Below are 13,819 nucleotides of genomic sequence, written 5' to 3' on the forward strand. Positions count from 1 at the left end.
TGTGCAGCACCTCTCTCTCAAATGGAATGTCTTCTCCTTTTGTCTTGTAATCATTCATGCACTCAGCACCTGCTGTGCATCCTGTGTTTCCTTCAATTGCTGTCCCCCCCTCCTTTTTTTTGAGACGGAGTCTTGCTATGTTGCCCAGGCTGGAGTGCAGTGGCATGATCTCAGCTCACTGCAACCTCCGCCTCCCAGGTTCAGGTGATTCTCCTGCCTCAGCCTCCCGAGTAGCTGGGATTACAGGCATGTGCCACCATACCAGGCTAATTTTGTAGTTTTAGTACAGACGAGTTTTCTCCATGATGGTCAGGCTGGTCTCGAACTCCCGACCGCAGGTGATCAGCCTGCCTTGGCCTCCCAAAGTGCTGGGATTACAGGTGTGAGCCACCGCACCCGGTCTGCTCCCCTTTGTAAAGCATAGCTCTTCCAGGAATCAATGAGGTGTAAAAAGATTCAGCTTTGGGAGGCCAAGTTGGGAGACTGAGGCAGGAGTATTGCTTGAGGCCAGCAGTTCAAGACCAGCCTGGGAAACATAACAAGATCCTGTCTCTGCAAAAAAGTTAAAAATTGCTGGGCATGGTGGCACATGCCTGCAGTCCCAGCTACTTGGGAGGCTGAGGTGAGAGGATCAATTGAGCCCGGGAGGTTGAGGCTTCAGTGAACCGGAACTGGAATTGCACCACTGCATTTCAGCCTCAAGGACAGAGCGAGACCTTCTCTCTGAAAAGGAAAACAAGCCAGGCACAGTGGCTCATGCCAATAATCTCAGCACTTTGGCAGACCAAGCGGGGCGGATCGCTTGAGCTCAGGGATTCAACACAAGCCTAGGCAACACGGTGAAACCCTGTCTCTACAAAACATACAAAATCAGCCCAATGTGGTGGTGAGCACCTGTAGTCCCAGCTACTCGGGAGGCTGAGGTGGGAGGATCACTTGAGCCTGAGAGGTTGAGGCTGCAGTGAGCCGTGACTGCACCACAGCACTCCAGCATAGGGGACAGAGTGAGACTCTATCTCAAAAAAAAAAAAATTGGGATTCCGTAACCCAGGAACTTTGTCAGCCCCACAGAGATAGGGAGTGTGCCTACTTTTCAAGCATCAACCAGAGGTAGCTCCTGATTAAACCCTGTGGTTTCGTGACCTTACACTTTTAACGTGCCTGAAATACCCTTCCCCACTGTCCCTAGTTTTCTTAATGACACCCTTCCTTAAGTTGCCTGCTGGTTAACCCCACCTTCTCCAGGCTGACACACACCTCATACTTTGTGCATTGCATCACGTGTATTGCAACTACTAACAGGTCTGCTTGCCCCAGCAGACAGAGCTCACCCAGCACTGATCATTTGGAAAGAAGCAATGCTCTCCCCATCCCCCTAAAGTTTTCAGATTTGTAGCCTAAATGAAAGAGCAAAGATGTTACTAATGATAACCGTGGCTTACTAAGCCCCTACTATGTGCCAAGTACTACATTTTTTACTTTATCTCATTTTATTTTTTTAGACAGGGTCCCGCTCTGTCGCCCAGGCTGGAGTGCAGTGGTGCAATCACAGCTCACTGCAGCCTTGAACTCTTGGGTTCAAGTGATCCACCCGCCTTAGCTGTGAGGATCCCTAGTCGCTGAGACCACAGTCCCATGCCACCACACCCAGATAATTTTTTTTTTTAATTTTTTAAGTAGAGATGGGGTCTTGCTATTTTGCCCAGGCTGGTCTTGAACTCCTGGGCTCAAGTGATCCTCCTGCCTCAGCCTCCCAAAGCCCTGGGATTACAGGCATGAGCCACCCATGCCTGGCTTGTGCAAAGTACTTTAAATGAGCACCTCAACAGCACCAACCTGTCTTAAGATGAGGAAGCAATACATCGAGATCAACTAACTTGTCTATGATCTGAGAGTTGGCAAGTGGTGGCAATGGGACTTAGCCTCTGTGACTCCAAAGCCCAGGCTCAGCATCTAGAGCAGCCTCAGGTCACAGACAGGGTTCCCTTAATCCTCTGTGCACAGGCGACAGGGCCGTGGTGTCTGGCTAGGATCCCACTCACTCAACCATTCCCATTTACAAAAACGCCTCTCACCCTGACCCCTCCCTATTTGCCCACAGGAACCTCCTCTAAATTAAAGATGCGTTAGGACTTCAGGGAATCTAAAGGAGACGTGGGGAAATTTTTTTTTCTTAAATGACCCATGGATTAATTTATTTGGGGCTCTGGGGATAGTAGGACTCTTCTCTGATTGTGGAATCCTTTGGCTCAGGGGCAGCTGTGAGACCACGTGCGTGTCCTGGCTTTGAACTGGGGCCTCTCTGGGCAAGATGGGAGGCAAAGGTAGAGGGGAAACAGCGCTTGGACTTAAGCTTCAAGAAACTCACAGAGCTGCGTGTGTGTTTCGGGGAGAATGGAAGAGGGGAAAGACAGCAGGAAGCAGGGAAGTGGGAGGGAGAGTGTGGTCGGGGCAAAAGTGCACCATGGGAGGGGCTGTCTTAAAACCCATGTCTGCATGTGGACTTAGACCCTGACCGGAAGTGCAACTCCGAGGGGCTTCTGAAGACAGGTCCTCCTAGGACACCAAATCCTGCTTCTCAAGGCTGTTGTGAGGAAGAAAATAATCCAGGTGAGATTGTTCTGTCACTTGCAAATGTCTATTGATGTGTTGTCACACTTGGTGCATTTCAAGGAAATCCCTCTCTCTCAACTCTGTAAACCTCTTCGACAGACAAGGATGCAGCCGTCCTCAGCCCTGGATCCCTTCATATCTTAACGTCTGCATCCAGGGGTGTGCATGAAAAGGGGATATTCAGTAATGGAACCTCATCTTGGTGGAGATAAAATCTTAGTGATAGTGACAACGAAAGGTAATAATCCACAAAGGGTAAATCAAACATTCTTTTCTCCTAAGCAATTTTTTTTTAGAGACAAGGTCTCACTCTGCCACCTAGGCTGGAGTGCAGTCATGTCATCATAGCTCATTGCAGCCTTGACCTTTTGAGCTCAGCCTCCCGAGTAGCTGGGATTACAGGCACGTACCACCATGCCTGGCTAATTTTTATTTTTTTGGAGAGACAGGGTCAGGGTCTTACTGTGTTGCTCAGGCTGGTCTCAAACTCTTAGGCTTAAGTAATCCTCCTGCCTCAACCTCCCCAAGTGCTAGGATTACAGGTGGGAGCCACTGTGCCTGGCCAATTACCGTTTTTCATAAATTACCAGGTCTCAGGTGTTGTTAAAGCAGCACAAATAGACTAGGCAACTGACAGCAGTAAAAAACACTTTAGGCCAGGCGCGGTGGCTCAAGCCTGTAATCCCAGCACTTTGGGAGGCCGAGGCGGGTGGATCACGAGGTCAAGAGATCGAGACCATCCTGGTCAACATGATGAAACCCCGTCTCTACTAATACAAAAAATTAGCGGGCCATGGTGGCGCGTGCCTGTAATCCCAGCTACTCAGGAGGCTGAGGCAGGAGAATTGCCTGAACCCAGGAGGCGGAGGTTGCAGTGAGCCGAGATTGCGCCATTGCACTCCAGCCTGGGTAACAAGAGCGAAACTCTGTCTCAAAAAAAAAACAAAAAAAAAACACACTTTACTGTGGTACACATACACCATGGAATGCTATGCAGCCATAAAAAGGAATGAGACCATGTCCTTTGCAGGGACATGGATAGAGCTGGAAGCTGTTACCCTCAGCAAACCGACACAGGAACAGAAAACCAAACACGGCATGTTCTCAGTTATAAGTAGGGCCTGAGTGACAATAACACATGGACATGTGGCAGGGAACAACACACACGGGTTTGTCAGAGGGTAGGGAAGGAAAGCATCGGGAAGAATATCTAATGGATGCTGGGCTTAACACCTACGTGATGGGTTGATCTGTGCAGCAAACCAGCATGGCACACTTCACAAACCTGCACATGTGCCCCTGAACTTAAAATAAAAGTTGAAGAAAAAAACACACATTTGACGGGTCCAGCCAGTCAAACTTACCTGTGTGAATGCATAGATACAACCAAAATCAGTTTCATGAACTAATGCTTACCCTCTTACGTGGAATATACCTGGATGTTTTCTCATCTATTTCACTCTTGTTTTTATTTTTTATTTTTTTGAGATGGAGTCTTACTCCAGCCCAGGCTAGAGTGCAGTGGTGTGATCTTGGCTCACTGCAATCTCTGCCTCCTGGGTTCAAGTGATTATCCTGCCTCAGCCTCCCAGGTAGCTGGGATTACAGGCGCATGCTGCCTCGCCCGGCTAATTTTTGTATTTTTAGTAGAGACAGGTTTCACCATGGTGGCCAGGCTGGTCTTGAACTCCTGACCTCAGGTGATCTGCCCGCCTTGGCCTCGAAAAGTGCTGGGATTATAAGCGTGAGCCCCCGCACACCTGGCCTATTTCACTCTTTCAAATGCTGGCTGCAACCCCCTAAATGGATTTTGTGGCCAGGGCTGAAAACGGTGCTGTTTGCTGGGCGGGTCACCCATCAGTCTTTGATATCATTTTGCACAGGGATCTCTCCAGTGGGGCATTTAACTTCTACCACGTCCCTCCAACCCAGCAAACACATGTGACACCAGCAGCAACGGGTTGACCAGAAGTCTTTTCTGCTCCACCATCAATATCATTTACTCAGAGCATCTGAAATCTTTTCTCTCCACCCCTCCCATCTGCCTGCTGGGTGAGTCGGGTGTCTTACATTTGAGGAAGCAGTCAGATTCACAAAGAAACTCCTAAATTTTAAAAACAGCTATAGGGCTACAGGGAGCAGGGCACAGTGGCTCACGCCTGTAATCCCAGAACTTCAGGAGGCTGAAGTGGGAGGATGGCTTGAGCTCAGGAGTTCTAGACCAGACTGGGAAATATATCGAAAACTTGTCTCTACTAAAAATAAAAAAAAGCAGTCAAGCATGGTGGTGGTGCCTGCCTGTTGTCCCAGCTACTTGGGAGGCTGAGATTGGGAGGACTGCTTGAGCGTAGGAGGTCGAGGCTGCAGTAAGCTATGATCTCACTACTGCACTCCAGCCTGGACAACAGAGTGAGACCCTGTCTCTAAAAAAAAAAAATCAACAAAAACAGATATAGGGGATTGACGAGGCTCAGAGTCCACATATAGTCACTCATCCTTCTTTCCTAGGTCTTCTTCCCCAGGGGACCCAGAGGCCAAGACCCGACCCTTAGCTCATCTTTTGAAATTAACTAGTGTCCATTCTACAATCTAGTCTCCATGTCTTTTTCCTTACCTTTTATTTATTATATCACTATAGAGCATACCTTGACTGTCAGAGAACTGGACACAAGACCTGATTCTACCCCTGATATGGAATATCAAATGTCAGTTTTCTGAACTCACTTTCTTATCTATAAAACGTGGCTAATCATTTCTGCCCTGCCTTCCTCATGGGGTTGTAGTGAGAACAAGTGTAAAAATGCTTTGTATAGGCCAGGTGTGGTGGCTCATGCCTGTAATCCCAGCACTTTGGGATGCTAAGGCAGGAGGATCGCTTGAGGCCAGGAGTTCAAGACCAGCCTGGGCAACACAGAAAACCCCGTCCCTACAAAAAAAAAAAAAAAATTAAAAATTAGCCCCACTTGGTGGCTCATGTCTTTGGTCCCAGCTACTCAGGAGGCTGAGGTGGGATGATGGCTTTGACCCCAGGAGTTCAAGGCTACAATCAGCTACAATTGTGCCACTGTAATCCAGGCTAGGTGACAGAGTGAGACCCTGTCTCTAAAAAAAACAAAAGAAAAAAAATGCCTTGTATGCTGTAAAGCACCACACAAATATAAATTGTTATATAAACTGTATGTTCTTTGGTAATAATTGATAGTGTTGACTCTATTTCCCAAATTACAGTACCATGCGTTCTCTGTGTTTAGCGAAAGGCACAGCCTCCATCATCAACCCATAAAAGGCATCTGCACTTTATTCCTGAGTGCAGGGTTAAACCTACTCTCCCTTAGGCAGCTATCTGATGTCATCAAAAATTCATGGGTCGCAGCAGCTGGTGAATCCACTGTCTCCAGTTGATAACCAGGCCTGGGACAATTGGTCCCAAAAGCTGTCTGAAAGACCGCCTGTGCTCAGCTCTGTAGGCCAATCAAAACATTAAAGCATGGGAGGGAAATCAAGAGTCACCTTTGGCCCAGATCAGACGAGAGATCTTTATCAGAACAGCCACCAGGTCTACGGAAGACTTACTACTCCAGCTTCTATGCCTTCAACGGAGTATTTCCAACCTTCTCTTTTATTATGTTCATTTTACAGATGAAGGTAAGAAGTTACAGAAGAAACTTGCTCAAAATCATGCAGGGACACAGCGTGCGGAGGTTCAAACCTATAATCCTAGCACTTTGGGAGGCTTAGGCAGGGAAATTGCTTGAGCCCAGGAGTTTGACACCAGCCTGGGCAACATGGCAAAACTCCGTCTCTGCAAAAAATACAAAAATTAGCCAGGTTATGGCGGTGTGCGCCTGTAATCTCAGCTACCCAGGAGGCTGAGGTGAAGAGGATTGCTTGCACCTGCGAGGCGGAGGTTGCAATGAGCTGAGATTGCACTACTGCACTCCAGCCTGGGCAACAGAGCAAGACCTTGTCTCAAAAAAAAAAGAAAAAAAAAAAAAATCATGCAGAGGTCCAGGTGTGGTGGCTTAGGTCTGTAATTCCAACACTTTGGGAGGCTGAGTCAGGTGGATTACTTGGACCCAGGAGTTCAAGACCAATCTGGCCAACATGGTGAAACTCTATCTCTACTAAAAATACAATTAGCTGGGCATGGTGGCACATGCCTGTAGTCCCAGCTACTATCGAGGCTGAGGCATGAGAATGGCCTGAACCCAGGAGGTGGAGGTTGCAGTGAGCCGAGACTGTGCCACTGCACTCCAGCCGACAGAGTGAGACTCTGTCTAAAAAAAATAAAAATAAAAATCACACAGAGTCTGGTAAACTAGAATCTGCTTTCTCTTATGCTGCGTAAGCAAGAGAAAGACTGACACTCCAAGGTTGACACTGACATCTGTCAAGGATGTTCCTGAAAGGCTGCATTTGAGGTCAAGCCTGCAGCCAACGGCCTCCAGAGCGAGGACTGCAAACCAGAGATGGGAATTTAATGACCAGAACAGAAAGTACTTTTGGCCTCTTGCAGGACTGGAAAGCAGACGGCAATTCCCCAGGGTGGGTAAGGTTCTTCTGGCTACACAGTCGAAGGTCTGTGCTCTTTACAAAGAGCTGCGGACAATTGTTTCTGGACTGGGTGCTTGGCTGCTCAATGATTAATGAGAATCTAATATCACTTTTGTTTGGACCCCAAGCTAAAAGAGGAAAGAGGCAATAGATGCACCTCCCCAGGGCTCAGAATTCTCCAGAGGTTTCCCAGTGCTTACAGGTCGGGGTCAGAACGCCCTGGATGGCATTCAAGGCCTTGCTGGTCTGGCCCCAAACAACCATCTCAATGTTTCCTGATCTCAAACCTCTGTACCAGCCAAATGTCTTCAGCCTCACCCAGTGGGCTCTGCCCATCCTCTTCCTGCAATTCTCCCAACAGGCAATGCCTACCCCACCCAACCTCCAAGGGCCAACTGAGGTCTTGGTCTTCCATCTGAACTCTGCACTCCAATCCCCTCTCAGACGCCCACGGTCCTCAAAGCTTTGGCCTTCTGCTCCAGGCCTGCATTGATAGCTAACTGCTGAGTTGGCCTGTATCTCTCTGGATCCTTCACTTTCACGCTAAGGGCCCTGAGAAGCAGGGAGGGAGGTTTCCGATGATGTTTCTTTGTGTTCTTTACCTAGCACTTGCTATAGAAATCACGGGAATTAAATAAATGCCGTTGAATTAATGAGGGATGAATGGACAGAGGTCCCTGAGCCCTATAAGCTGGTCCTTGCAGGCCAACCTTTGCAGGGAACTTGAGTGCAGGGCTGGGAGGATGCTTAGGGGTGGTTTGGTTTAGTGGGCACTGGAGTGGAGCTTCAAAGATTCAGATCCCCCTAAGCATAGCCCAGAGAGGTGACTCTTCTGGTCTTGCTCAGACACCTCTAGGAAAGAACTCTTGCTTAGTTTTCTACATCTCCACCCCCATAGCTGCAGAGAGGATTTTTTTTTTTTTTGAGAGGGAGTTCTAATACATGCCCAAAGAAAGCAAGCTTTCATGGCAGACAGACAGGGAATGCTGGTCCAACTTCTGCCCAACCATAGCCAGATAGATATGTCTCTCCAAATAAAGAGGGGAACCCATGAAGCCCCTCACCCAGCCCCCAGCCCCAGGGGCGGTGCTCAGTCTGAGACTGATGCAGGCCATAGAAGAGGACCCTCACCTGTCATCGCCCCCATCCCATTGTCTCCTAGCCAAGACAGAGTGCCAAAGGCCAGTGCTGAGCAGAGAACCAACCTCCCTTGGTTGCCTCAAAAGGGCACCCTCTGGGGAAAAGTAATGTAATTCTGAACAAGGTAAACTTAAATTCTAGTACCTTCTCATCTCTAAAGGGCAGACCCAAACCCTCTCCCTTCCCCCCACCACCCAAATACACACACAGACACAGCCCACGACAGCTCCTTTCCTGGAAAGCCCTGATGGCCTCCCTCCCACCACACCAGCCTGACACATAGGCCCTTGAGGGTTGCAAGGCTGGAAGGTAGGGACACCTGGCAGGGACTGGGGGGCAGGGGAGACTTAAGTAAGGACCATCCAGCCCAAGCCCCAAGTCTAAACTGCGGGTCAGGGTAGTCGTGATGGCAAGGGCACCCTTCAGTCTCCATTCAGAGTGACAGCCAATCAAGATCCCTGGGAACACCTGCAGTTTCCCGGCTTCCAGGCGCTCCCTGAGAACCCCCTCCCATCAGAATCCCCCAAATCACATCCTGGTACCCGCTGAGGGATGCTCCTTGGTCTCAATCCATAAGCTATGATTTTTTCATGCTCCTACTGTATTTGGGGTGCAGGTGGGGGTGGAGGGCTGCTCTGGGTAAAGGCACAGACCCCTCCAGAGAAGCCCATCTCTAAAGGAATGGGGAGTCATGCTTAGAGGCAAGATGTTGGCTGCACCCCAGGCCCATGAAGCTGGGGTTCCCAAGTGGCCCACCTAGAACCTCCCCCCTCTCTGCTCCATTTCTGCCCCCTCACTTCCTAGGATGGTTGAAACCCTGGCTTCTCCTCCCTGTCCTCCCGGCGCCACCTGTGCCTCCCTGCCCACGGGCTCAGCCCCATACATCTTCCCATCGATCTCCTGTAGGTGTGCGGGCAGGGGGCCCCTTCCGGCGGCGCTGCCCTCCCTCCGCCCCGCAGGTCTCCCCAGGTGGGCTGCGAGCTCCGCAGCCCGGTCCCTGGAATCCAGCGCGATCTCCCGGGCAGCCCGGCGGCGGCGCGGCGGGAAAGCGAGAGCCCATCCCGGCCGGCCAGCCGCCTCCAGAATCCTGGCCCGGCTCCCTCCTCCGGCACGCCTGGAGTTGGGGCCAACAGGCTGGATCAACAATCCAGAAACTTTCAATGGATCGCGCCGACTAGGAGGGGGAGAGGGGAGGGCGCCAGGGCTGGTGGGGGGGAGGGGGAGAGGGGCAAAGCCCCTGCTCACACTTACCATCTTGCTCACATCCATGACCGAGGCTGCGGGGCACCCCCCCACCCCTGGAGATCCCGCTTCCCCCAAAGCTGTTCCCGGCTAATCGCACCCCGAGGGTGCCATGCTGCAGGGAGGGCGGTCGGCAGGGCCCCCGCGGACCGGGGCAGGCGGCGGCGGCGGCGGCTGCACCGAGGCTGGACCGGAGAAAGGAAGGGGAGGGGGAGGGGAGGCGGCGAGGGGGAGGGGAAGGGGGAGGGGGCGGGCGCGGAGCCGCAGCGCGCGTCGGGGGCGGGGGAGGCGCGGCCCCGCCGGCAGGGACCGGCGCGCCCGAGCCCCCAGGGATCGGGAAATCCCGGAATCAGCTGGCGGGGACACGGGGGGAGACCGGGAGGCGGGTTCCCGGGCCCGATCCCGCGGCCCCCGGGCGCGCACGGCGAGGGTGTGATTTGGATAACAAAAGGTGGCTTCTCCCCCTAGCTCCCGGTGGCGGGGATCGCCGATCCCGGAGCTAGAGGCCGCCGGCCCGCCAGGAAGCGTGTGTGTGTGTGCGGCTCCGGGTGTGTGCATGCGTGCGTGTGTTTTGGTGGTGGGATCGGTGGGACTGAGGAAGTGAGCCGGGGAGGTGGTGGAAAAGGAAGGGGAGATGGGGGGCGCAGGAGGCCGACATTCCAGTGGGGGCAGGGGGTCCGCTCGGCCCCTCCCCGCTTGGCTTCCCCGGACAAAGGGGGAATTCACAGCCGGTTGCTGGCCTCCTGCGGCTAATCCGGAGGGGCCTTCCGAATGAGTCTGGGGTCTCCAAACAGATGGACAATTGGGAGGAAGTGGAACAGGTATCCCCAGGAAGGCCCTGAGCGTCCCCCTCCCACGTGAGCCACGGCCAGCCCTTCCTGGAGTGAGGGAAACTGGCTCTGTGGCTCCTAAATGATGTCTGCCCTGAGCTGGGAGTTCCGTTCTCTCGAGCCAGAATCCCGATGTCCCTTTCCTTATTTGATACCGAAATGCACGGCAGACGTTCCCCTCTGCAGTAAACACAGCTGGTGGCCCCAAAAGGACTCCTGTCAAATGCTCCTTTGGGGCAAGTTCTCCGGAAAAAGCCTGGCCGTCCAAACATATAGTTTCAACAGCCGGCCCCTCCTCCCCCCAAAATCAGGTGGCAGTAAGGTTTTGGATGCACCAGGGACCTGAGAGTCCCCCTGCACCAACCCCACTTTAAACGGGGAGGAAACTAAGACCCAGAGAGGGAGAGGGAGGTGCCCCTGCCAAGGTCCCACACACTTGGCAGGGACTGGGGGGCAGGGGAGAGTTAAGTAAGGACCATCCGGCCCAAGCCCAAAAGGGCTTCCCATGCTGCCACGGGACAACCCTGAAGTTGGGGCTTTTAAAATAATGAACAAGTGGGCTGGGTGCAGCGGCTAATGCCTGTAATCCCAGCACTTTGGGAGGCTGAGGCAGGCAGATTGCTTGAGGCCAGGAGTTCGAGACCAGCCTGGCCAAAATGATGAAACCGCGTCTCTACTCAAAATGCAAAAATTAGCTGGGTGTGGTGGTGTGCGCCTGTAATCCAGCTACTCTGGACGCTGAGGCAGGAGAATTGCTTGAATCTGGGAGGCAGAGGTTGCAGTGAGCCAAGATGATGCCACTGCACTACAGCCTGGACAATAGAAAAAAAAAAAGAAAAATAATGAACAGGTGATGGGATCCAGGAACAGCTGCGAGGCTGACCTCTGCACCCACATGAAGAGATCCACATGAAGGGGCCCCCAGAAGCCAGCCAAGGAATCTCCCATCATGGCCCCAGGGCCTGCTAGGCTTACTATCTCAGCCCCTTCCCATCAAAGCTGAGTTCTTATAGACGAAATTGAGATTCTTTATCTGCCTGCCTCCTAGCAGTATGTGAGAACATCAAGATATAAGAGATAATATAAGGCCGGGCTTGGTGGCTCACTCCTGTAATCCCAGCACTTTGGGAGGCAACGCAGGTGGATCACTTGAGGTCAGGAGGTTGACACCAGTCTGGGCAACGTGGCGAAACCCCGTCTCTACTAAAAATACAAAAATTAGCCAGGTATAGTGGTGCACACCTGTAATCTCAGCCACTCAGGAGGCTGAGGCAGGAGAATCGCTTGAACCCAGGAGGCAGAGGTTGCAGTGAGCCCAGATCACGCCACTGCACTCCAGCCTGGGCAGCATAGTGAGACTCAATCTCAAAAAGGAAAATAAATAAGATAATGTAAAGGCGGAAATACAGGAATGTAAGGGCTCTCGGAGTGGTGGTGATTTTCATTTTGTGAATCTGTCTGGAGCCTTGTCAAGGGTCCCTCAGCTTCAGGGAGCAGACCGCGGGCCCAGGTGTCTCCATCTTACTTCAGGTGTAGACTGCAGACACCTGCCTCGGCCTCCCAAAGTACTGGGATTACAGGTGTGAGCCATCATGCCCAGCCTTCCCTCTATTTTTGTTTTCTTTCTTTCTTATTTACTCCTTGTTTCTCTATTTTCTTTCTTTCTTTTTTTTTTTGAGATGGAGTTTTGCTCTTGTTGCCCAGACTGGAGTGCAATGGCGTGATCTCGGCTCACCGCAACCTCCGCCTCCCGGGTTCAAACAATTCTCCTGCCTCAGCCGCACTAGTAGCTTGGGTTACAGGCACCTACCACCACACCCAGCTAATTTTTGTGTTTTTAGTAGGTTTTGCCTTGTTAGGCTGGGCTCGAACTCTTGACTTCAGGTGATCCACCCTCCTCAGCCTCCCAAATGCTGGGATTACAGGCATGAGCCACCTCTCCTGGCTGTTTCTCTATTTTCACAATCTGTTCTTCCTCCTGTTTTCTGGCTCAACTAATGTTTCTACCTCCACTGAGCTGGTTAAGCTGGAAACTTCAAAGGCAGCCTTAATTCCTCTAGCGACAATTCCCACTCCCACTCCATCTAATCAGGTCCCACATCCCTGCAATTCTCATTTGCACTTAGCTTCCAATCTATGTCTTATTAACTGTTGCTTCCCTGAATAAGACTTTCGACAACAGCCTCTGCCTCCAGTCTCTTCTTGTCCAATTCATCATATACACATCTAATTGTGACTCCTCACGGGCCAGCCCATCCCAAATGGAAAAACAAACAAACAGACAGAACAGGCCAGGTGCAGTGGCTCATGCCTATAATCTCAGCACTGTGGGAGGCCAAGGTGAGAGGTGGGAGGATTGCTTGAAGCCAGGTGAGGAGACTGGGTGACAGAGGGACACCCTGTCTCCAAAACAAAACAAAACAAAACAAACAAACAAACAAACAAAAAACCCTTCTGGCTGGGCACAGTGGCTCTTGCCTGTAATCCCAGCACTTTGGGAGGAAGATCACCTAAGGTCAGGAGTTCAAGGCCAGCCTGGCCAACATGGTGAAACCCCGTCTCTACTAAAATTACAAAACTTAGCCGGGCATGGTGGCGCGTGCCCGTAATCCCAGCTAGTCAGGAGGTTGAGGCAGGAGAATCACCTGAACCCGGGAGGCAGAGGTTGCAGAGAGCTGAGATCACACCATTGCATTCCAGCCTGGGCCACAGGGCGAGACTCTGTCTCAAAACAAAACAAAACAAAACAAAAATAAAACCATCCTATGGTTCATTTGGTTCACTACTGTGGTCATATCTGCCCCATTCTTATCCTTCCACCCTGCCCACCTATCAAACTGCTCACCTGTGTTCAGGATGCTCCTGGAACGTGCTTCCCTCTTCCTGAACTTGGAAGAGTCTTTTTCATCCTTCAAGACTGACCTCAAATGTCACCTTCCCTGACCCATCTGGACACAGCCGGTCCCTTGGGAGTCCCTTCCCACAATGGACAGCACTTGAGCCCAGCTCGCATCTCCCTAGGATAGGAGAATCTGAGCCCAGGACTCCCTGGTTCACCTGTGAGCAAACTCAGGCCAAACGCTGCCTCACCAGTCTTTGCATGTTGAGTGCCCTGCCCCTTACTTCCAGCTGGAATTCCACACCCACAACACCCCACTTTTTTTTTTTTTTTTTTTTTGGGGACCGAGTCTTGCTCTGTTGCCAGGCTGGAGTGCAGTGGCACAGTCTCGGCTCACTGCAACCTCCACCTCCTGGGTTCAAGCGATTCTTCTGCCTCAGCCTCCCGAGTAGCTGGGACCACAGGTGTGTGCCACCACGCCCGGCTAATTTTTGTATTTTTAGTAGAGACGGGGTTTCACCACGGCCAGGATGGTCTCGATCTCTTGACATAGTGATCCGCCCTCCTCGGCCTCCCAAAGTGCTGGGATTACAGGCGTGAG

The 13,819-nt window shown here is 51.7% G+C and overlaps 1 protein-coding gene across 4 annotated transcripts in view; it reads right to left on the minus strand.

The window, feature by feature from the left end:
• The window catches only part of HIP1 (huntingtin interacting protein 1), a 200,863-nt gene that overhangs the window by 98,040 nt on the left and 89,004 nt on the right, over positions 1-13,819 (minus strand). Inside the window, exon 1 of one of the 4 annotated variants that reach the window (XM_064375674.1) lies at positions 9,559-9,619. The exons of the other annotated variants lie outside the window; for them this stretch is intronic. Within the exon in view, the coding sequence (XP_064231744.1) occupies positions 9,559-9,576 (18 nt within the window). The 5' untranslated portion in view covers positions 9,577-9,619. Of the gene's footprint in view, positions 1-9,558; positions 9,620-13,819 lie in introns of those variants that run through there. 4 annotated transcript variants of the gene reach the window in all.

The sequence above is a fragment of the Aotus nancymaae genome, unplaced genomic scaffold (genome assembly GCF_030222135.1).
Source record: "Aotus nancymaae isolate 86718 unplaced genomic scaffold, 86718_ANA_hifiasm-v0.15.2.pri h1tg000012l, whole genome shotgun sequence".
NCBI classification, from domain to species: Eukaryota; Metazoa; Chordata; class Mammalia; order Primates; family Aotidae; genus Aotus; species Aotus nancymaae.